The sequence below is a fragment of the Stegastes partitus genome, unplaced genomic scaffold (genome assembly GCF_000690725.1).
Source record: "Stegastes partitus isolate 25-593 unplaced genomic scaffold, Stegastes_partitus-1.0.2 Scaffold131, whole genome shotgun sequence".
NCBI classification, from domain to species: domain Eukaryota; kingdom Metazoa; phylum Chordata; class Actinopteri; family Pomacentridae; genus Stegastes; species Stegastes partitus.
Genome location: NW_007577862.1, coordinates 652,486 through 677,141, shown reverse-complemented (window position 1 = coordinate 677,141; position 24,656 = coordinate 652,486). Strand labels below are relative to the sequence as shown.

Here is a 24,656-nt window from a genome sequence, read left to right as displayed (position 1 = left end):
TACTCTAAGCTAGCAGTTACCAATAATATATCAAAGTTTGTTGGTTTACAGTTATGTTGCTTCACCAAGTTTCTGTGAGCTAACTCTCTAAATACTGTTGAGTGCTGGTGAATGTAACTAGTGGTTAAAGAATATCTTACTAACAAAGAAGCTTACCAAGCGGCTCCATGAAATGCATTTATCTATGGATTATAACGCCACACTCTGTCAAGTAACATTACATAGCATTTCTACTGTGCTGTGTATTTGTGTAATGTTGTGCAAGCCAACAGGAGCAGCAGAAAAAAAAAAAAAGACAGAGTGACATGCAGCCCAGGATTGTGAAATAGACTCTGACATAAAACTGCATGTATACGGTGTGCATCATAGCTACCCGAGAGGAGCTGGGAAAAACATCACTTCTCCTGAGTTATATACAGATCCTGTATACACTATGCGATTCGCTTTTTTTTTTATTTTTTATTTTCCAATCTCAGCACAAAGAAAGGTTAACAAAAACTTCACCAAATCAATATTAGGCGCTTGGTCTAGAATAAAGTTGCACAATGTACAATATACACACAGTGAAGCCCTCAAAAATGGGTTCTATTAAGTGCAAAAGTTTAGGCACCTATTGGCAAATTACATACCTTCTTGATCTTTGAAGTAAAAGAAGAAAACCAGCGTAGCCACTTTTCAAACATCAATGCACTGCTGTTTTTATTTCAAAAACTTAAAAAGTAAAAATGAATCGGGGCCTGTGTTGAAAAGTTTGGGCTCTCTTCTGCTTGTAGGGTCTCAAAACTTCATTAACTTGTTCTTGGGTCTCGTAAGGCAGGTGAAGAATTCATAATTGTCAGCAAATGACAACTCCAGAGCTGCTAAATTCTCTAACTCTTCCAACCGTGTGGTAACGCTCAACAACCATGGGCTCCTCCAAGCAACTGACTTAAGATCTGAAAATGAAGCTAATTGATGCTTACAAAGCAGAGGGAGGCTATAAAAAGATATCAAAGCGCTTCCAGCTTGCAATTTTCACTGTCTGAAATGTCATTAAGAAATGACAGTTAAGGGAAGCTGTGGAAGTCAAGACAAGATCTTGGAAGAGCAAGAAAACTTTCAGATAAAACTGCACATCTGCAGGGCAGAAAGAAAAAGCAAAAACCCCCACATGACTGCAGCAGATCGACAGGAAGGTTTATAGCTGACGCTGTGCAGCACAAACGGAGGTCGACGAGAGTCGTTGGAAGGAAACGTCACCCGAAACGTCCCCGCAAAAGTCAGTTTCTAAAGCATGCAAAGCAACATCTGGGTAAAACAGAGCGGTTTTGTTCTGTGGAAAGATGAAGTGAAAATTGAGCAATCTGGCCACAATCACCAAAGATATGTTGGAAGAAAAAGGAGCGGCGTTTGATGAAAATAACACCTTGCCTGCTTTGCTTAGACAGAGGGAAGAAAAGATTCCCCTGGATAACAGCTAATTTTCAAGAAAGACGCTTGGTCCTACAACAGGACAACAATCCAAAGTCGACCTCAGAATCCACCATCATCAGGCTGAAGCTCCTAGATTGGCTCTCCCCTGACTCACTGACAATGTGTAGGTAGATTTTTAAGCATGCTATGCGTGCAAGACAGTTTAAAATGTCTTCGAACTGGAGGTGACCTGCAAGAAAGAGTTTCCTAAATCAAGAATAGAAAGACTCTTAGCTGACTAAAAGTAACAGGGCATTAACATTTGATGAAAGGCTCAGTTCTTTAATGTCTGTTTGTGTCAGACTTCAAAATGCAATTTGACAAGGGGTGTCCATAATTTTGCATGCAATTACAAAATGTAATTCACAAAAACAAAAAAAAAGACAGTGTCACATAACTGTATATATACAGGCTGTTGTTGGTGTGTTTATTGTGGTGATTGTGTTAAATCAGAGTTTGTTTGGAGTGGAAGTTTTCTGTTGCTTTGTGCACTCTGAAAACATTTGAAATTAAAATGTAATCTCCAAACAAGACTAATATTTAAGACAGACAACATGACTGGAAGTGGGAAAAATCTGTTGTATATTTCAAATGCAGTACATTGTTTATTTCTAATAATTCTTGGAATGAATCTTTAACAGGAGGTATGACCAACTTGTGTACAAAGGTAGGACATTAATAATTCTGAGTGAAGTCATCTTAAATATCCATGAATGTTTCATGAACTCGACTCTTGAGGCATTCCAGAATCACTTCCTAGTCTTCCCTTTCCTCCATTTCCTGCTCGTTCACAGACCACCTTATCTATTAAAGTGCACACGGGAACTCACAACTGAAGATATTACATTTAGAAAAAAAACAACATATTGCTGTTTCACGAGTCCTGGTAGACAAATAACTTCAACATTTTTCTCAAATAGACAGAAAAAACAGACAACCAGGCTGCTATTACTGTTTGTGTTTTGCTAAGGGCACCATGTAAGGAAAAGTGCCACGAGTATAGAGTACAAAAAAAAAAGAATCCCCAGGAGGCAGGGGGACCTTAGGAGTGATCAGTTTTGACTCTGATCTTATCTGATGTTATTAGGATTCAAATTCAAATGTCAGCCATTGACTTAGTGTGAAACTGGAAGGTTAGATTTCTCTGTCTGGCGTGTGGGTGCTGAGATTCTGACAGGAAGCTGTGGCATGACTGAGCAACGTATATGCCAAGCACCCTGCTGCTACTACAGTCAGCTTATTCAAGCAAAACCTTTTGTTTCCGAGAACCCCGTCCTGTGAAGCTCTTTTCTTTTGTGGCGTTACTGTTTGGAAAATAAACACGTAAATTGACACACGGAGCATTATGGAGTAGAAAGTTACCATTTGTTATCATTTCTGGGCCATTCTGTAGCCATTGAGTTATACAGTAAGTCAAACTTAGTATTTTTTTTTTTTGCAGTGAGTTTGTCTGCACAGCTGCTTTGAGCACATGGGAAAAGGCTTGTTAAGCACTGCCATATTTACAGCCTTAGTTTAACATGTTAGCATACTAACATTTGCACATTATATAGTGGTATATAGGGGTATATGGTGCAAAATCCATCCATCCATTATCTGTACACCGCTTAATCCTCACTAGGGTCTCAGGGGGGCTGGAGTCTATCCCAGCCGACTTAGGGTGAAGGCAGGGGACACCCTGGACAGGTCACCAGTCTATCACAGGGCTACACTTAAAGACAGACAACCAAGCACACTCACATTCACACCTACGGACAATTTAGAATCACCAATTAACCTCAACATGTTTTTGGACTGTGGGAGGAAGCCGGAGAACCCGGAGAGAACCCACACTGCACGAGGAGAACATGCAAACTCCACGCAGAAAGATTCCGGTGCCCCCACCGGGACGCGAACCGGCGACCTTCTTGCTGCGAGGCAACAGTGCTAAGCAACTGCGCCACCTTGCAGCCCTGGTGCAAAATCAAATACTGGAAAATTAAAAATCTTGTCAATATATGATTAATATTTGTAAAAATAAGAATAATAATAATGCAAAAGGCAAATTTAATTGTCTTGGTGCAGGTAGAGAGGATGACAAACACCTGCTTTTGTGTTTCCAAAAAGCAGCACAGATCCAGTCACTGATATGCCTCTTTGGTGTCGTATATATTTCATGCTATTGTGTCATACAGTTCCTTATATTGAAACTGAGAAGTGACAGTGAGCCATCTTATTAACATCTGTGATAACATCTTGTTAAGGTACAGTAGAAGCTTGACATATTTAGAAAAAAACACCTTTCAGTCCTACATCCTGAATTAAAGTCGCTGGGTAATACGATCTTACAAACTTGCAATAGTCTTTTTAGAATACTGAGCAAAGCAGCCATGAGGTTTTCTTTTTTTTTTTTTTTGCCTTGATTATCTGCCTCCATTGCTGCAGGAAGACGTTTCTGCCACTTCAGCAGAATTCAGTTTCATTAATCCCTTTATTTAACGACAGACTCTGATTCCAACAAGAGCTCAAGGCTCTCGCTCACCAACTGTTTGCAGATCAGCGTCTTAATAAAGCTGCCAAATCTACACCGCATTGTTCCGCGTGAAGCTGCTCTCTGTAACACTTACGCCGGTCGCACAGCAGACCCTGTCTTCCGTAGGGGCAGAGACAAACTGCTTCCAGAGGCGACTTTGGGATGCAGGTGGCTCCGTGACTGCAGGGGTTGCGCTCGCAGGCGGTGAGCTGGCAAAGTCGGCCCGTGTAAAGCGGAGGGCAATCGCAGAACCAGTCCTCGGCATCGCTAGATGTGTGCAGAGACAAGATAAAGGTCAAAGGTGAGAACGGATCATGACATGTCACGGCTTGCCACACTTGCACAGTGGCTTACAGAACACACAGGGAGAGGAGCGAGGATGAAACAACCCATCCTGAAATGTAAGAGAGCGAATGTGTCCAGCCTGATGCAATACCTGTGATATATGAGATCTGCTGAAACACAATTTGAGTGACTGTACAGATAGCGGTGGAGAAAAATATGAATCCTAGTGTGGATGTATTCATCTTAGTAGCTGCAGCAGATATAACTTCACATGTCTTTTCTTTTCTTTTTTTGTAAAAGTAAACATACGCAGCATGAAAAACAACAGTCGAAAGCTGATCATTAGTGGCATGTCAGGAAACTTATAACCAGAATTTGTACACAATTTTCTATGTCTTATTTCCTCGATTTCCACTCGTGCGCTTCCTCTTTTGGCAAGAAAGGGAGGTTGATCTAGCATGCAAAGTGATATCCAGACAGGGACTTTATAAAATGTTCCTAAGATGTGCACAGCTCTGAAAGGTATATCAGATAGGAGGAAGTATTGGTGGGGTTTCAAATCTATAAATTAATAATGTGTTTGGAGCAGCAGCACTGCAAAATGTATTTTGCTTCTTGAGAAAATGGCTTCTAGAAATGAAATATTTACATTCTGTCACCAAAGTCGAGCCTTGTTAGATGCAATTGTAATAAAACACAAAAGGACGCCGTATTATGCAGAAAGTATACGATTATTAACAGGCTGCTTGATTTTAAAGCACGGCGATGTACGGCAGGCAGAACACTGTCGCCGCCAATCGTGGCCATTATTTTTAAAATAACAGTCAGAGATGGAAAATGTCATGTAGTGAACAGAACAGGCATTGTTATTTTTTATAGTCTTTGACAACCTGCAAGAGGAAGAAACAAATATTTAATGGCACTGCACCTCCTGGTGTAGACGTGTTGATTCGCTGCTTTGAGTGCTGCTAATTTGTCCCTTGCACTGTCAGTTGGTGTTTGTGTTTAAATGTTGGTGACACACAAATTGCGTGGGTTTTTTCCCTCCAGAAGCTCCGGTTTCCTCCCACAATCACAACACACACACACAAGCTACCTGAAATCACTCATTGGTGGTTCATGTTTGTCACTGGGATAGGCCGGGACTCAGCACTCCTCCGACTCTTTTGAGATATTATTTATTGCATCCCAAAATGTAAACATGACTGTAGATTACTTTAAAAAGTTGCCGAATATCTGCTGGTAAATTAGACCGTGTTTACAAATGCTGAGTTTACTGACAAAGTAAATTTGCCTCTATGTGGACAAGTTTCAGCAAACGGATTTTGTGGTTTAGCTGAGGATGTGTTTATTTATTTATGTCTTTTTTTTAATTTTTTTTTTTACATAAAACAACATTGACCACAAAACAATCCACTGCCTTCACTGGGTAAACAACAATTCTTTTGCACTGAAAGCAGCATACAATTAACAGTACAGAGAGAGAATCAGTTGTGCGTGAAGTTTTTCGCCTGACATTGCTTTGCCTTTTCAGGAGGAAAAAAAAAATATTTTCGCCTCCTCGAGGAACAATTTCGATCCTCGAAAAAAGCATTAATGAAACAATAAAGCGGCCTATAAAGGCACGTGCAATTTAAGGGAAGATAAACCATTAAAAATGAATTGTTAAATGACTTGTGTATAAGAAATAAAAACAGGCAGAAGAGATATTTGTGGCTCCAAAAAAAGGTAAAAGTGTAGATGGAGCAAAGGGGGAAGAATACGGTGGAAAACACTTGAGTTTTAATTGGTCTAATCAAAAACTTGATGTGTGGGGTGACAAAAGGTTAGTCTAATTTGCCCCAGGCTATCACTTTGATTACGAAATTGTAGTAATGTTTGCAGACTAATCTGAATATGTTAATTACAAATGCATAAAGTTGGTAACCGCCATATCTCACGCCATTCAAAACGGCACCACTACAGCACACACACACACACACACACACACACACACACACACACACGCTGGATGAATTATTAAAGAAGACATACATTTTTAATCTAATAAGTACCAGATAAAATGATGAATAATTGACCGGTTAGCTTATGATATCCCTGTCAGCTAGAACAATAAGCTCTGCAGCCACATGCATTTCTTAGATTTCAGTCCTTGTAAGTTATTTACAGAGCACTTCTTTTCAAGTGCTTGTTGGTATGCAAATACACTGCTACAGTACGCCACTGATGAGGCTCCACTGCCATGAAGTCTTCAGTTCTCGGGATGAAAGCGTTTAGCCCACTTCATCCTTTGTTAAAATTAAAAGGACCACTGGGTTTAGCAGATATTATTTATAGAGAACTGCTTTGGTACTGAAACGCCATTTGCTTTCCAGCACCGCAAAGAGCCAATTGGACACCACTGTACTACAGACACTACGACTCTTAGTGGGTGGGAGGGAGAATCATTTGAAAGACAACTTGTCCCTCACCCATTTATTTGTAATTTGAATTTTATTATGAACAAAAGGGATGAAGTGGAATTTACACACGGCATTCACCTGACGTACTCGGGCTCCTGTTTGAGCAGACGGCTGTTCGATATTTCCATGACCTCTCCCAGGCACCCTTGCAAACATTTCCTTGGCGGTGAAGAAGGGTGATGTCTGTTAAGTCTCCATCACAGAGTCTTTTGAAACACACTGCCATAGAAACGCATACAAAGATGATGCTTGAAATAAAACCCCTTATAGGAAGGAGTTATAAAGCAGCGAGGGAACTTTTCTCAAGGGATCAGACAACATTTCTACAGTCCAACCCGGAACACAGTGCACTCTGCAGAAAGCTGTGCTTTTCTGTAACACTTTTTAAAGTATATTCGCATGTTTAAACTCCACACTTTTCAAATATGCTGGTGTATTTATTCAAGTTCTAAACTCCTGATACACTGACTGCAAAGGAAACAGTCTTAGAATACCTGAGAACATTGTCCTTTAATAAACTGAAAGCGCTGCTTCCATGTCTCGGAAATAAAGTTGTGTTACAATAATTTAGCATTTTTCGACAGCTCTGTATTGTCGGTAAGCTACTAACTCTTTAACCAGCAGCTGCATGTAGGATGTTCAATAAAACATGACACACAGAGTAAATACCATGTGTCACAGAGAATGCATGCCCCGCTGCACAGAGGACTCAACCTGAAAATGTGTGTGCATTTATACCAACACCACAATGATAACCTGGTCGGTTCACGGCGACACAGTTTAGTGACAAATCACCTACAGACCAATATTTCACATGATGAATGACTGAGTAAAAGTCACATCAACCTCTAGCCTGTTACACCAGCAAACAGCCAATCAGATAAGCACTGAAACAGGGGTTTATATTTAACATCAGAGATGCTGGTATGCAAACAGAACTGTGTGTAGCAGATGCGTGAGTGATAAACTCGTGTATCAGATCTGTCCATGGCGTGCGGTGGATGCAGAATGGACAAACACTTGCATGTTTACTGTTGCTCGGTGACACAAACACTGACGTGAAACAGAAGAAGTTCAGTGAACATCCATTATCTTTTGGAGAACAATGAAAATTGAGGGGAGAAATTTAAAAAACAGCTCTAACTGACATAACAAAGTACTGAGGGACAAAAAAAAAAGCCTGAAAGTAGGAAAAACATCCATTAAGTGGAAAAATGGTGAGCACACTGAGAGTGGCATGGCGTGTATGAATAAAATGAATAACATAACATTGTTTTTCCATCTAGACTGCTGTGGAGAAATTTAATGCCTCACTGTGGAGAACACATTCCTCTAATTAATAATAAAATTAAATCCTTAGCCTAGAAGTACAAACCAAACAAAGAAATAAAGGATTTCTGTGCTTTGGATTAGTGCATATGCAGTGCCTATAAAAAGTATTCACCCACCTTGGAAGTTTTTCTCCTTTTATTGCTTTTTAAGACTGAATCACAGTCAATTTGTTCTTTTGAAGAAAAAAAAAGCATCTTTCATGTCAAAGTGAAAACTGATTTCTGCAATCTAACTTCAATATAAAATGTAAAATAAGTGATAGCATAAATATGAAGCCCCTTTTAGGTGACTCACCACATGACACAGTTCAGCCAATTGGTGCTTGAAGTCACGCAATTAGTGGAATGTAGTTAATCTGAATGCTGTGAATGAGTCTGATGTGATTGTATTCAATTCAATTCAAATAACTTTATTAATCCCCTAGGGGCAATTCAAATTATAATTTAATTAATATAAAGAGACGTGTATCTGGATGGCCAGCCTACTAGTGAATCAGTTCTCCTGGCATTAACTACAATGTTAAGACAAAACTAACTTCTTCGTCAAAAACTAAGTGACCTTGCAAGACAGAGACGAGTATGGGAGGCTACCAAGACACCCATGACTTCCCTGAAGGAGTTACAAGCTTCAGCTGCTGAGATGGGAGCGACCGTGTGTACAACTGTTGCCTCTTCTTCACCAGTCAAAGCTTTAGTGGTAAAGAGGAAGTCACTGTTGAAAAAAGCTCATATTAAATCTCAGTGAGAGTTTGACAGAAACTATGTGGGAGACTGAATACAGCTGAAAGAAGCTTCTAAGACCAAAATTGAGCTTTTTGGCCATCAGACTAGATGTTATGTTTGATGGAAACCGAACACAGTACAACAATCACAGACACATCACTGTGAAGCATGGTGGTGGCAGCATCATGATGTAGGGATAGTTCTCAAAAGGGAGGCTTATAAAAGTGTAAGGTAAAATAAATGTAGCAACATTTAGGGAAATTCTGGAGGACAACATGATGCAGTCTGCAAGAGAACTGTGACGTAGAGCAGACTTGTTCTCCAGCAAGACAATGACCTGAAACATTCAATCAAAGCTACACAGAAATATTCTAAATACAATATGTGAATGTTCTGGAGTGGATGAGTCAGAGCCCAGGCCGAAATCCAATTGATAATTTGTGGCTGGACTTAAAAAGAGCTTTCAATCCCAATGCAACCTGACAGAACCTGAGTCATTTTGCAAAGATGAATGGGGTAAAATTGCAGTGTTCAGACGTACAAGACTGATTGAGACCTATCCACACGGCTCAGTGCTGTAACCACTGCCAAAGGTAAAACTGCTACTTTGTAGGAATGTGTTATCACTTTGACATGAGAGAGTCTTGTCTGTCAATGACAAATTCAGGTACACATTATATTGACCATGATTCATTGTTCAAAAGCAAAAAAAAAAGGTGTAAACTTCCAAAGGCAGGTGAATACTTTTTATAGGTACCGTATGTCAAGTCAGACTGTTGATCTTTTTTAATCAAGGAGACGAGCAGTATTAGTCAAACTATGACTCCCTTTCCAAGATCTGCTTTGCAGGAAAAGAGTTTTCGAGGATAGGAAAACACTGCTCATCATGTCGAGATGTTAGGAAAGTTTCCTTGAAAGAGTTCAAGTCATCATTCAAGTGTTTTTTTTTTTTCTTGTATAAGTGAAACATAAGACACAGAAATAAGCAAAACCCACATTTGTGCATCTTGTCTATCAGTCACAGGCTCACACTCTCTCTTGTCAGGCCCTTAAAACGATGAGAATCATTTTCTTTGACAGTTAGCATTTTTCAGACTGCCTTTTTGTGCTCATCACCCGTGACAGTGGAAATTCTTGGCTGTTTGGCAGATTTTCTCCCTGCTTCATTGCTGCAATAAAGACGTTATTTTTTCCGTGGCAGTGACGTGCTACACATGCTTCCGTAACTCCTGCAGGCCAAACTGGGCTAACAAATAACTTTTGCTGCTGACTGACTGACTATAAACAGCCTTCAAAACGCTGGCTAGTCCAGCACCATTAAGGTTAACACTCCTTGCAGAATACCATTACGCTGGTACTCTTCTATATTTTGTCGCCAAATACCAGAGACAGACTAACATAAAATGTATCGTATATCGGATACGGGCCTGTATATCCAAAGCATCATAACGCTGATTCCTCTGTGCCACTCCGCTGCATTTTGACAATATTGCACTGGAGGCATGCCTCTTTATTACAGAACATGGTGTCTGCATACTGTTTTAAGTTAGTTGCTTTGTATTAGCCGGGTAATCCTGCCTGAGGGTCATTTTCAAAAACTACAGAAATGTATAGGTTTTTAAAAGTAAATTAAAGTGCTTTTTCATGGTCTATAGAGTTAGACAGGAAACTCAGAAAGACACCGATTATCACATTATTATTATTTTATTATGTCATAGGTGATAATTAATGAATTAGTTGAGTTGACATTAAGTTAAAGAAAAAGAAGAGAATTATGCCGACCCAGTCCATAAAAAAATAGCATCCTAGAAATAGACAACATGGTAAACTCTATTTTTGTTGTACCTCCTTGTGCTTATTCAGAGTCAGAGGTCTAAATGAAATAATCACCGCACTTCTAAATGGAAAATTAAATGCAGAAGTATTTTTGTGTTCCTGATTGGTTATCATATTGAGTTAGGTGCGGCTTGTTCCCATTCTAATACATATTTAATTATCATCAGTGCTAAGTATGTCAAGGTGACACAGAAACTAATTTTTATACAAGCGTATGTCTACATGCGTAAAAATAGATTTAAATATAAATTCATTTGGCCAAAAAAAAAAACCCACCCTCACACAGTTGTTTTGAATGTTCTCGTCCTCCAAAATTCAAAGACACAAATGCAATAAACTCTGTAATGAGCAAGTTTTCTCCGGAAATATTCTTCAGGGACCCGCGATCGCACACAGGATGGTAGCTATGTTTGTTTCTCATGGTGAATTAAAATAATTGTTTCTTGGACCTTGAGTTATTTTATAGGTACTTTGAAACAAGTCGAGCTGGAACTCTGATTAAGATAAAATTGGTTTCACTTTCTTTGTGAGGGAACACTTGCAGGCAGCGAAATGGAGCATCGGGAGAAATCACTGCTAAGTGGAGGATGGTGTGCCACCGGCTGGACCATCACAGAGTGAGCGAGGCGCTGTCTCTACTGCAGGCAATTAGCACACCGAAAAATTCTGTCTACATAAATCCTGCTCAGAGTGGGAATAAACTGTATGTCTAGCCCCTACTCAGTAACAAAGGTGGAGCTATTTATATTATCTGTGTATCAATCTGTTTTTTTTTTCTTCTTCTTAACTTCACGAGGTGATCACACGAGAACGCTATAACAGATGTAATCAATGTTTTTATATTAACAATAAATCAACATTACGTTTATGAGGAAGGTGTCCCTCATGGTGACAGAGCCACGGAGAATTATTGTCCGACTCTGCAGTTACCCTCAGCATTTCAGTGTCTTTCAGCTAATTTAGTTTTGGTTTTATGGCACACAAGGTTTTGGGTCACTCGCGGCTCTCATCAGCTGTAATCTACTGCTAGCGAGTCCTCCATGTCAACCTACACAAGAAATTTTGGGTAATGTGCTTCTTTCGCTTTGTTGCTGCATGTTGGAGAATATTAATAACACTGTCATGTCTGCACAGTAAATATGAAGCTACTGTTTAGTTTAACTTAGCTTAAAGACTGGTAGCAAGAGGAGAGAGCTACCTCTAATCTGTTCAAAGATAACAAAATCCGCCAATAGCACTTCCAAAGCCCACTAATTAACATTTCATATCTTATTTGTTTATACTACAAATACAAAAACCATGGGTGGAAATTATACATGGATCAAAGAATATTACCCCTATAATGAGCAATGCTACACTTAATACACGGATGTCATACATAATATGCCTTTTCTTATCTTAATACTTTTCTCTGAAACACAATTGAGTGCATGTGACAAACAAAACAAACAAACAAACCAAAAAAAAAAACCCTGAACTATGCTGGGTGCAGCACACACGCTATCAATTCCTAGTCCTCATGCCCTAAACACAGACACCCTGCAGGGTGCTGCCACCTGCTCCCACAAAAGGTTTATCGTGCGCCCAGACAGAGGCACAAAGGGATGCCGTCAGCATCAGCACCCCAGCAGGACGTTCGCAGTCAGGAAGTTGAGGATCCAGGTGCAAATCACATCACACGGCATCCACAACAACTGGTCTCACAAGTACATCTGCACATCTGTGTGTGGACTACATGGGCAGGATCGTATGGTTGTATATATTTTTAGTCATCCAATCAGGAGATGATGACATGTTGCACTTCATAACTGTGTGATTGTACTAACAAAGGTGTTTTTTTCCTTAGATTTCCTGTTTGTTAAAGAACACGCATGTTGCAGAGTTTATGTGTGCACTCCTCTTGGAAACAATTTCCGTTTCAACATTTCCACCTGCTGTGTTTACAGCCAGTCTAATGACATCAGCCTGTGCAACCTGCAGCTCCGGTTTATAAATGACACAGATATCTGGCATCACAGACCTGGCACTGAAGAATAAAAAGGCCACAGCCTTCAGGTGCTGATTGCCCAGCTTTTCACACTCATGTCACTTAAATACCTAATATGTATGTATCGCCCACTAACCACCAGCCATTATCCTCTCAGGTTTAATATTGATATTTCTACATGGCTAAATGAACAGAGAACCACATGAAAAGGGGACGGAGCCAAAATCACCCCAAGTGAACCCGTGATAAAAATCCTCATTCATCCTATTATGTTTTGCTAGTGCAATCCAGGGCAACTAACACAATGAACAGAGCTCTGTGAACTCCCGATGACCTCCACATGCTGTGTGGTTCAAGAGGATACAGCAATAACGCATATTCATCACGCAGATAATTGCGAGGCCCACTCTGTCGCACATGTCAAGCCAATGTGACCACAGTGCCTCTGTCTTAATTGGTATTCTTAGAGCTATTCATACTCCAATATTCATGGTGCCCTTTTTCATTTCTTGTTTAATAAATGCAGCCGTTAATTGATAGTGTCACAACACAATGAAGAAGACATTTAGAGCAGCTATTTTGTAGATTAACTAAGGTGAGGGAGCAACATGTGTAGTGAATATATACTTAAAGAGACAGGCAGGTGAGGTGTGATAGTAGTCTGATGAGGATAAAAATGAAGGAAGAGCAGGTCTTTATACTTTGGCCCGACACAAGAGACTAACTTTAGCCCCGGAAGCCCTTTATTGGACTATGAAAATACTGTAAAATTAACTGAGGGAAGTGGGATCTTTTTTAATTTACAGTTGCTCAAGTAATGTGTCAATACTCTGTCTTCTTCCTAGAATGAGTCTAAGGTGATTTGATGTTGCAATAACAGATATGTTGGGCACTTGGGAGCAGCAGGAGCAAGCTGTAAACAACGCTGACACATTATCACCTTTATAGATGATTTATCACGTCTGGCAGACGCGAGCAACGTCAACATGTTTCTGACCGAATGAATCCAGTATTCACTAAATATTTACTATCATGAATTCCTAAGTGAAAAATCTGTCTCATTAATTACTAAACACGCTACTATGTTCACCTGCTGGTTGCTAAAACTGTCTGAGTAGTGCTGGATGGATAGTCTCTAAGAGGTTTTTAGAACTTTTTTTAGAAGATGAATGCTACCTAGGGCCTCTTTTAACAACCATTTGTACACATGGTTGAATCAACTGGGCTGGAAATAACATTGATAATGTGAGGTTAAACCAAAGCTGTAAAACTGTGGGCCCTTAAACCAAAACACTGAGCTGACAGATGTTAAACCACTTGCTACCGCTTTGGGGAAATAAAAATGGATTTTTTTTTTTTTACATACAACTTCTCATGTGATCATGTTTAATGCAAGAAATATTGATTATAGCTTCTTTAAAACTTTACATTTACATTAAGTTCCCTTCGGTGAAACCCACAATGAAGAGCTTGGCGAGATGCTTTGTTATCCGTATTATGTAATGTTTAAGCCTCAGCGTGGAGGGAACTGAGCAGAAAACTAAAGAGAACCAGGAGATGGTCAACAACTAACTGACCTCTCCAAAGCGCTGACTCTCACAGAAGTATTGGTGTCCTGAGGGAGAGCAGGAGTCATTACAGTGAAGTCGGCAGTTTCCTCAACCTGAACCTCTGTTATTGCACATTTATTTTGTGTTGTACATTTAATTGCCGTTATGTTACAAACTCTCTGAGAACGCAGAAACTCTCATCACTGAAAAATTAATCAGCTCGCAAAGCTGCAGTAAGCTTGTTTACAGTGAAATTAAAAAGATTTGGTTTTCTGTAGGAAACACAGTGTTGCTGTCAACGCATGCTCCAAACTTTACCACAAATTTTTTCTAAAGCACATCATCATGGACAGATTAAAAAATAAAATAAAAAAAATTAAAAATGAATGTCGTCCCTAAACGAAAAATTGATACATCTCATCATGGCAATTATTCACAGGAATTCCCAAATCATCTCTTGCATCCTTAATGTGATTAATAATCAATTTATGCATTTTTTTCCGCTCATTTACGGTCTAAGTCCAATATTTCACAGTACAGTTACCCTTGAGTAGGCCCCACACTGAAATTAGTCCAATGTAGATAAGATAAGCTTGACAACTGAGCAGCTCTGCATTAAGAAACGGTCAGGGCGAGGGGGAAAGGAGCTGCCAAACTGTCATTTCACTAGCTGGCTGACTGAGTTAGTGTATGCTCACAGCACACACTCCACAGCTCTTTTTTATGTTTTTTAGAGATCGGAAGGACAATCTAAACTGGAATATATAGTCACTGGCCAATTTACTATTTAGGGAACACTTTTATTTTATTGTTGATGCTGTCAAAAAGGTTAAAATTTTAATTGATGTTTATTACTGCATGTTGTTGTCATAAGGTTCCTAATATTTGGCTCTTCTCGTATATGCTAATCAGGTGGACAAAATATGCAGCCTAGCACACCACCATCTCCCACTAGGACCTCAATAATAAATATAAAATACAATCATCACCCCTTTTTATACGGCGTCGACAAAAACTGAAAATGTAGAAACCGCGTGAAGGTAAAATTCATAGCAGAGTTGTTATTTATTGGATTTCACAGGTGTGACTAATAAAGTGAGTGTATAATACTACAGCAGATAAACTGAGGCTCTGCTTCATGTTGAGCCACACAGATTTTAAAAAAACATCAGGCCATATATCAAGTGTATCGAGTAAACATTCCTTCTTTTATGGCGCAGGAAACACTAGTTCCAATCTGCTGTTGCTCACCTTGCTCCTGGAGCCATTTTTCCTTGTCATGTATTGTTATTAGAGAAGGGGAGTGCATTAGAGACTCTACTTTATATTCTCAGCGCTTTCAAGTTCAAAGGTAGTTAGGCGATCTTTAATTAGGGGTGAAAGGTGACCCAGTACCTGACGCAAGTTCCTCCGTTACGACAGGGAAGGTGCTGGCAGACAGGTGGGTCGCAGTTCTTGATGTTTCTCCCGCTCACCGCCTCGCCCACCAGGTAAATCTCCTTTGAGTTGACCTGAAGTTCCCTGATACAGCCGATGAATCTCCTCTCTCCTTTTGCGCTGCCGTCACGCATCTCCCAGTGGGATGAAACATCCCCAAGAAATATGGGCCCGAAGGTTCCCTGAGAAAAAAAAACAAAAAACTAAAAAACTCTAGACAGCCAGCGATCAACATTATGGTTTAGTGAATCACAGTAACTCGTACAATACACGTCTCCCTTTGAGCACTGAGGTTGAAAACAGATTCCAAATTCCCTGTGTGTATAATGTATTATTACTATTACTACATTAACAGCGCCCTAATGGATATTAAGATGAACGAGAGACATTATCAGCTTCAGTTACTCTTCGGCTTAATGCGGTCTTCAACTGTAAAAATCTTATTTATTCCTTTTTACTATCAGCATTTTTCCCTCAAAATTTCCCCCTTTTTATGTATTTTCATAGATTTATGATTTAAAATCCTATACCCCCTCTTCTACACTCATTTTTTGAGTGGATGTGGGGTAGGGGAAGTGATCAGTGGGTTTTCCTGGACATGTGATTTATTCTGTGTTGACTGACTGATTGCCTTTAAAAATAACATTAAATGCTAAATTACAGGAAAAAACAGCAATCTTTCTTTGTACCCCATTCTTCTAACATCATATGATAATTCACATCCTGATACAATGAGAAAGAAGTAACACAGCTTGAAAAAAAAACCCTCCTAGCTTTCTTTGATGTGCAAAGTAATTGGCTAGAATTAATATAGATAAATCCTGTGAACTTGCAGCTTATCCTACCATAACGGTCAATTTAACAAGTATAATTGCGTCTGTTTCCAATGTAGAGCCGCATAAAAAATGTAGCAAAAGACCATCTCATATTAACATTAAATTACATATATTTCATTCCCAGCGGTGACCTCTGGTTGTTCAAATGAATATTGAATACTACTTTCTATTTAGAAGGTTTAGATAACGTTCATGCCCGTGCCATGCATGATGATTAATTTATGAAAGACAAATCAAAATTTATCACAGCCCCATTACACATTCTTTCAAAATTACACAAACGCGGTGACAGTGGATTTCAAATGAAGAGCTCCCTTCATCAAAAAGGATTTTTGTTTAGTGCGTCAATGTTATTTTGTTCTGTTTTGTTTTGTTTTGCTATTGTACATAATGTGAAGGTCTTCTCTTTATATTTGTAACTTTCTTTAAACTGATTTCTATACGGGCTGCAAGGTGGCTCAGTGGTTGGTACCGTCGCAGCAAGAAGGTCGCCGGTTCGCGTCCTGGTGAGGACACCGGGATCTTTCTGTGTGGAGTTTGCATGTTCTCTGTGGGTTCTCTCTGGGTTCTCCGGCTTCCTCCCACAAGGTCCAAAAACATGTTGAGGTTAATTGGTGATTCTAAATAGGTGTGAATGTGAGTGTGCTTGGTTGTCTGTCTTTAAGTGAAGCCCTGTGATAGACTGGTGACCTGTCCAGGGTGTCCCTTGCCTTCACCTTGAGTAGACTCCAGCCCCCCACGACCCTAGAGAGGATTAAGCGGTGTGTAGATAATGGATGGATGGAGGATTTCTATACTGAAGATGACATTTACTAACCTATTAGAAAATTAACTTAATTCCAAGAAAACAATTAAAGCTATTTCAACATTTAGCTCGATTACACCCAAAATAATGTGAAAATTCTGTTGTGTTGTCAAAAATTTGCTAACAACTTCATGTGGGTATGACAACACTCTATATTTCTGTTCAAACTTGATAACATGGATACTTGATCATGTTCAAAACATGAATATACAATAAGATATAAAATAAATCCTACTTATGTAAGTCTCCAAGGCCCATTTCTTGCTTTGTTTGCATACATTTCCAAAGTTTTGCATGCTAATTATTTGTGCTAAGTGCAGTATAGGTAAACACTGAAGATGTCAAGCTAGTCTGAATCTTTATATTTGACATTGTGAAGTCTGAGCCATCACGTCTGAATTTATGTTCCAGTATAACATTTGTCATGACTGCATGCTGCTGGTGTTGGAAGAAAAGTGTTGGACAGCTGCAGTGGAGGTGTTTGGCAGTGGGACAGTGAGGTGTTAGACCACATAATCATTTGGGATATTGGCTTAACGCGAGCTTTAAATGACACAACTGCCGCACATTTGAAAAGCCTGTAAAAAGACACGGATAACGGGGCTGACGGGGACGTGCGCGCAAAGTCAACGCGAAGTTAAGAGCCCTGGAAGTATCTTTAACAAAGCTTAAGATTCAAATAAAAATAAGCAGCTGTGGATACGTTTACACCGAGCTCGACTGTATTTGTTATGTGATACAACCAGCTATGAGTCACTGGAGCTGCATGATGCCCGATGCGCCGATATGGAATGACTTGACGGTGCCTTCAAGTGTGTTTACCATGTTTATGAGAAGAGTCCATTTGAAAGACCCTCTGATGTAATATTCATGACTTTGTAAGTGGACTCACAGCACAGAGTTCACAAGCGCCTTATGCTCGTTTTTTAAAATTTTATTTGAAGGCAGCAGCAGTCGGTGTGGAATCTGTTTTATTATTATGTGTCTACATATTCTTCTGATGCTCATATAATTATGTTTAGATGATCTTTGCCATTAAAACAAATAAGCTATCAAACAGAAAGGGGAAAAAAAGCAACCCCACCAGGTAGCAGTGAGGCTTTCAAAGGGAAGAAATCGATATGTTTATGTAACTCCAGGTCTTGAATCCTTACATAGGCAATCTGTGAACTGTAAGACGAAATGTAAGAATAAACTCATTCTAAAACTCTCCTGTGTCTGCATACATGTATTATTTTTGCTCTAAACTGCTACGAAGGGTACGACTTGTTTTGTATTTCTAATATTACTGCACTCTTAGTTACTGCACATGTTACATTCTTGGAGTATTTTAACTACAAAAGCTTACCGTACTCTTTATGTTGTTTATTAATGTGTGCAATATGCTGAGGCAAGTTGCAGTTAAAATAATTCCACAGTATTATTTTGGGGCTGCAGAATCAGTTTCGTAATCATCAGTTATTCCACAAGATCATTTTGTATTATAAACATTAAGTTGCTCATTAATGCCTCTTTGCTTCTGAGTAATTTGACCTCATGGCGAGCAGTGAGTGTAACAGTAACATCCAGCATCAGAGTGGGAAGCCTGCTGCGAAACCCTAAGAAAGCATCCTTGCGTGCATCCAGTCGTGCCATGTCGGTGTCACTTAAAGAAGATTATTCACAGACAATCTATAGCTGACTTATTACCCAAAGCCCACAGTGACTGGAGAACACTATCCACCAAGAAATCAGGGTTTCATTACTCATAATTTGACATATACCAACTTTAGTAATAGATGCCATTAGTGCTTCACCGACATCTGCTAAACTGTCTGAAGAGTCTCAGCAGCAAAGACTGGAAAAACTGAGAGAAACTAACTTTTAGGATCTCTCTGAGGTCTGCAGCTGTGGGGGGGATTAAGGTTTTGGAGCCAGTTCTTGGTTTACAATTTCAAATTAAGTCGATTTTATTTACATTGTGTACAGCCAAATCACACAATTGTTTCACATGACGCATTCTATTGTTAGACTCTGTTCAGTGCCAGTAGTCCATTTTTTTTTTTTTAAATTGCTGTTTATTCCCCTTGCTAAAAAGCACAATTTCTGCAAAATATCACAAATGCACAACTGCTGAATGTCGGCAAATACAACAATCTGTCCAACGTGTGTCCAAATCAAATTTAGTTTCAGAGGATTTTAATTTAATTTGACTTTGTGCTGGATGCGATTATAAAAGCCTATTCATTCACCGCATCTTTCATCCTTGGTAATAAAAAAGCAGGCAAAAGGTTGACCGACAACCAATGGGCTATTTAACTGTAGCAACAAAAAAAAAAAAAGTGTGCTTGTGTAATTAATGTGTTTGCAACCAAAATTAAAGTTGGGGAGGGTGGTGGGAGAGAAACATCTTGGCATCTCAAATTAGACGACCATAAATCACACTGAGGGAGGCATGTTGAGCCAGTGGGAAGGTTGAGCCCCTCTCTGCGTCTTTGAACGTGAAAAGCTGAATTATTAATTTAATAACAAATATAGGTGTTGTTAATCAAATTAATGAGCCAGTGCCTGTGATTAACAAGTGAGAACGGGGCTCAATGCTACTTACATGCTTGCCACTTGCCATCATCTACGGAACACACTGTAACAGGTGCGTGCGGTTTTGACGGTAGCTCCTGTTGTTCATGCATAAAGCAACTTGAAATAGAAAAACAACATGTTGGGCTGGCTTTGATAACATATGGCTAAGCTACCCATAATGTTGCTGTCATGTGTTTTATTACATTTGAATGAGGCCACTCTGTCGGCTCAGCGGGGGATGCCGATGCGGAGGGCGCTGGGAAAATAACAGCGTGGGGTTTTGTGGGAAGAATCCGGCTCAGCTCGTCTGTCCAATCAAACACGTATAGCTGCATCTTCCCAGGTCACTCTCTAACATCAATGTATTTATACTGTTTACCTCAAGGACCTCACAATGAAGGGTGCAATAATAGCGGCAGTGATCAACTTCAAAATCACTGGATTCCTGAAATGTTGGACAACAACGTCTTAAATAAGTAAACTACGATACTAAATGTAATATACTAAATGTGACTCTGAAAGGTTTGTAAATTGCTAAGTGGCATTCAGGAGCATAACGGTAAAGAGCTGGTTGATTTCTCAGTGGAAACATATTGTATGTAAATGAACATCTGATGCATTTCCTTTGATTGTTTACTCATGAATGATGGAAGTCATGCATGAGGGATTATTTTACTGTTTTAATTACCATTTTAATATGACTGGGGTAAACTGTACTTCAAAAGGAAAGGGATATCAAAGACATGATTATGTGTTAGAAATGGACGTTTAAGATAATGGCTGTACAAAAGGGTTGCCGTGACTGCAGGCGGGTCAGGATACCTCTGACACGGGCTGTGACACGAACTCCTCGAGACGCTGAGCTGTGCCATTATCTGCAGCTACTTCAATCATACATGACCCTCCTTGTTTGCCAACAGGCAGATTGTATCTGTTAAGAGAAGAAAGAGAGACCGGGGTTAGTTTGAGAGGGCGTTTGGCAAAAAAAAAAAAAAAAATCTGATACTAACAGGAAATCCAGCAAAGCATGAAAAATATTCTGATGGAGAGACAGACACAGCAGTCACAGCAACGGAGCTGCTAATGTGACCACTGAGAATATACCATAAACTGACTATGTATGACTCGGTATACATTACGCACTGTTTTTATGAGAAACGCTATGCACTAGTAGATTGGAATGGAAGCAATGGTGCATTTGTATCCCACGCTATCGCCCAAAACCCAGGAGAGACAACAAAAATACAGAGTGTTTTCTCCAGTTGGATTTAAATAATAAGCCCAGAAATAGGTTTTCTGCTCAGTGCGGTTCTTTAAGGTGCTCCTCAGAAACAGCAAAAAAAAAAAAAAAGTCACTTACCAGTCATAACCAGTTTAATTTACGTAACCGATGTACATTATACCGTTAAAAAAAACAAATAATAATAATAAAAAATTACAATAACAACAATAAAAAAACAACCATGATCATGGGTGTAAGTGCTCATTATGTCATTCAAGATTAATTAATAATAAAAACGAGGGCACAAACTAGATATACATTATAACTCTAATGAGAAGGAAGACAATTTTATCATTTGACCCTCTGTGTCTCTCTGGGGAAATATACAATTGTACTAGTCATTAATGTTGCAGCCATAATGTTAAGTAGCTGGTCTACTTGTGTCATATTCCAGCTCTGGCAAAGTCAAGTGATTCCCTCTCACCAATTCATCACTGGCTTTATGCGGGCAATATACAATAGAAGCCTCTTTACAGGGCTCTGCATTATGCGAAAGGTTGTACACTCTGCACCGCGCTCATAAACACGACTCCGCTGGTGAGAAATCTAAATGCTGCACTTTTCTACACTCTTTGCTTGCAAACATGCAGTGCAAGTAATACGCTGCTGAACTGCACATCTGATTCTGCAAAATTCATTCGTCCATTCTTTGCGACTGTGCCAGTGTTGATTAGAAAAAAAAAAAAAAAAAAGCCTCAAATGTCTGCTTTAATGGCCAGATGGAAACAATCAGGGCAATCGCCCTCCTGCTAATTTGAAACAGCCTTCCAGGACGCCTCCCTGAGGCAATCATACGCGTACAACTTCAGGTAAGACTAATTACAGGTATGGAAATCATGAGAGCTGTTTTGTACAGACACATACAAACACTGATAAATTAAGGCACATTTAATATCGGGAACGTGGAAGGCAACCTAATGTCCAGACAAGACATCCATCACCATCCTCAGGGTGCCCGTGTGCTTCTCAGGTCATTCTCCTTACATTAGCATAACGCTACGTGATCAGTGGGTGACTTCAGAAAATTACCTGGCCCCACTGTTTATCTTCAAGTCACAAGAATATAACAAGATCCGAATGAAAACACTGAAATGAGCCAATAGTGCAGTCCATGTCTTTGTGCAGCACAAAAAAACAAAAAACGACTGTTTGGCGAGGTATGAAACATCACAATATTATTACAAAACCTTCTGTTGCCGAGGGCATTTGACGCATATTTTGGTTGCTTACTACAGTAGCTTTTTATTTGGACTGCTAATGCTGCAGAAACTGCCCCTATGAGACACAGAGAGCATGCTCACTAAGCAAACAGGATGATGTTACTTGATGAGCTCTCGTGAGCACATCGAATGCTTCACCAGGCTAATTTACATCGCTCTTGCTCTAAGGAAAAGATGACTATTTATAAAGATGACTATAACTACTATACCCGGTCTAGTCACTAGATAGCTACGGATACGCCCTGCAGCTCCACATTACCATCACCGCACACGTAGCAACACAAACACAAAACCACAATGGACTTTATCGCACAAACAAACATATGAATGAATCAGAGGGAAAAAAAGAGGCCGGAGTTTGTCTAACGCGGAGATGAAACACTATGTAATTTCTTATTGGGCTCCCTGTGCACCATTCACTGCTGGGTCTCATAGGACCGACAACAGCAAAGTCCCAACTTGAGGTAAACAAACAAAAAACGTATAAATATTTCATTTTCTCCAAACACGCAACACCACAATATGGCTGTGATCATTTTTACTTACTCAATCATCATTTATGCATTTGTTCATCTGGCTAATGCTCTAATCATAAGTGATTTGTCATCTCTAACATCCTCATTTAGACCGTGTCTGTGTGTGTGTGTGTGTGTGTGTGTGTGTGTGACTAATTCAGGGCAACGGCATTACTGCAACTTTCCTGAGAATCACCTCTGAAATATTACCTGCAATGTTAAGGGACCTTGCAAATATTTTCAGCGCCGCACCTTTCCACAAAGGTATTTGTTCAACCTGAAGGTAGGCGTTTGTCTTTACAATCCTATTTGAACGCGACTCCTTCACAGCCCTCTGCAGAAAATTAATAATGAGGGAGGATCATCATTAAAATATTACTATTGCATAAAAGATCTGAAAGTATTGGCAACAGATGGCAGTAAAACATCATGCACTGCACTGGTGCCCTTGCAACAGTTTTCACCGGCTGATGAGCAAGATGTAACACTTCTTTTAAAATGGCTTATTATTCTAACCATATTTCAGATCCTGACAAAAAGCAAATGATAATGTGGAGCATGTTAGTGGTGAATTTATAATTTGCGAGTCGTTTCGTGATTTAGAGTCAAGAGTGTATTAGTTCTGCAAACAGAGACAGTGCTTAGTAGAGTTTAATATCTGTGGGCAGACAGAGCAACTGGCTCACACGTTTTACATATATAAAGAGGACACCTGTTACCTTTACATTCTTACTGGCACAACAGGTTGTAGGGACACATCAGACGTGATGGAAAAGAGGAAATAAAGCCTCATATGATTATTAATAACAACATGCTATATCACACTGCAGCACCTATTGCACAAGACAGGAAGGATCTTGTTTGTTGGTTTCCCTTAAGTGCAACAAGCCCTGTATCACAACACAATCTACACCTACACTGGCTGTGAAGCCTGCTCTGGCTCTGGTGCAGTGACTTCCTCACACGGAGCACTGCAGCATTTGCTGCATAATTTGTGCTGTGACTGGCAAGCCTCAATTAATTTGGGTAGCCTGTGTTCTATCATTATATCTCCAGCAATACAATTAGACAGCACACAGCAAGGCTCTTGGTATTGTGGGGCTTCACAAAAGAAACTCCAAGTGAGCGGGCAGGGCTGCTGGTTGCTACTTCAATGAATCTTTTATGGGAAGACTTGTCAATACAACGTTGAATACTGTGGAGCTGATAAACATACCTTGCGTCGGATTTGGCACTGGTTCAAGAGGATGTGGATTTAAAAAATGCTCCGGATTAAGGTATGCATATGGCACAGCGCTTCCCCAAATAAATGATTCCCCATTAATCTCCCAACGATTAAAACCCAGAGAAAGTGCTAAGGATGGGTTCTGTCCACTGTTAGTGTACTTTGGGGAAAAAAAGTAATCAATGGCTGTATACTAATTACTTTTACAAGCTGCAAAGGGATTACTTCATCTATTACCTGGATGTTGTGGATTATATTTTATACACTGCGCTGTGATTACATGTATTTTGTGTGTTTAACATGTGCTGCTTCTGGGACCATAAAGTCTATCCGTCCCTCTATAACCAGCATCCACATGCATGTACTGAAATGCAGTGTAGGTGGAGAGACAAAAAAAAAAACCTGTTCTCTAGCTTTTTATTAGCAAGTGTGTTCCTGAGCAAGTTAACAGAGGTGAATGGATGTATCTGACCTGGAGTGGACTTGAACTCAGAAAGCCAAGCTTCTTTTTTTGTATTCCTTTGACATTAATTCAAAGAATTCAGACTCCTGAGATGTCCTGAAATGTCCTTCTAGTTGGAAAGTCTTTTTTATGTTTACAGCACTTCGTCTGTTTCTGTCCTCTTAATGATGTTGTTG

General features: G+C 39.7%; 1 protein-coding gene across 1 annotated transcript in view; it reads right to left on the bottom strand.

Annotated features, from left to right (window-relative positions):
• Positions 1-24,656, bottom strand: part of eys (eyes shut homolog) — a 154,135-nt gene that overhangs the window by 9,666 nt on the left and 119,813 nt on the right. The window contains exons 40-42 of the mRNA XM_008278748.1: positions 20,598-20,706; positions 15,534-15,757; positions 4,059-4,231 (exon numbers count right to left, since the gene is read on the bottom strand). Coding sequence (XP_008276970.1) covers positions 4,059-4,231; positions 15,534-15,757; positions 20,598-20,706 — 506 coding nt within the window. The remainder of the gene's footprint in view (positions 1-4,058; positions 4,232-15,533; positions 15,758-20,597; positions 20,707-24,656) is intronic.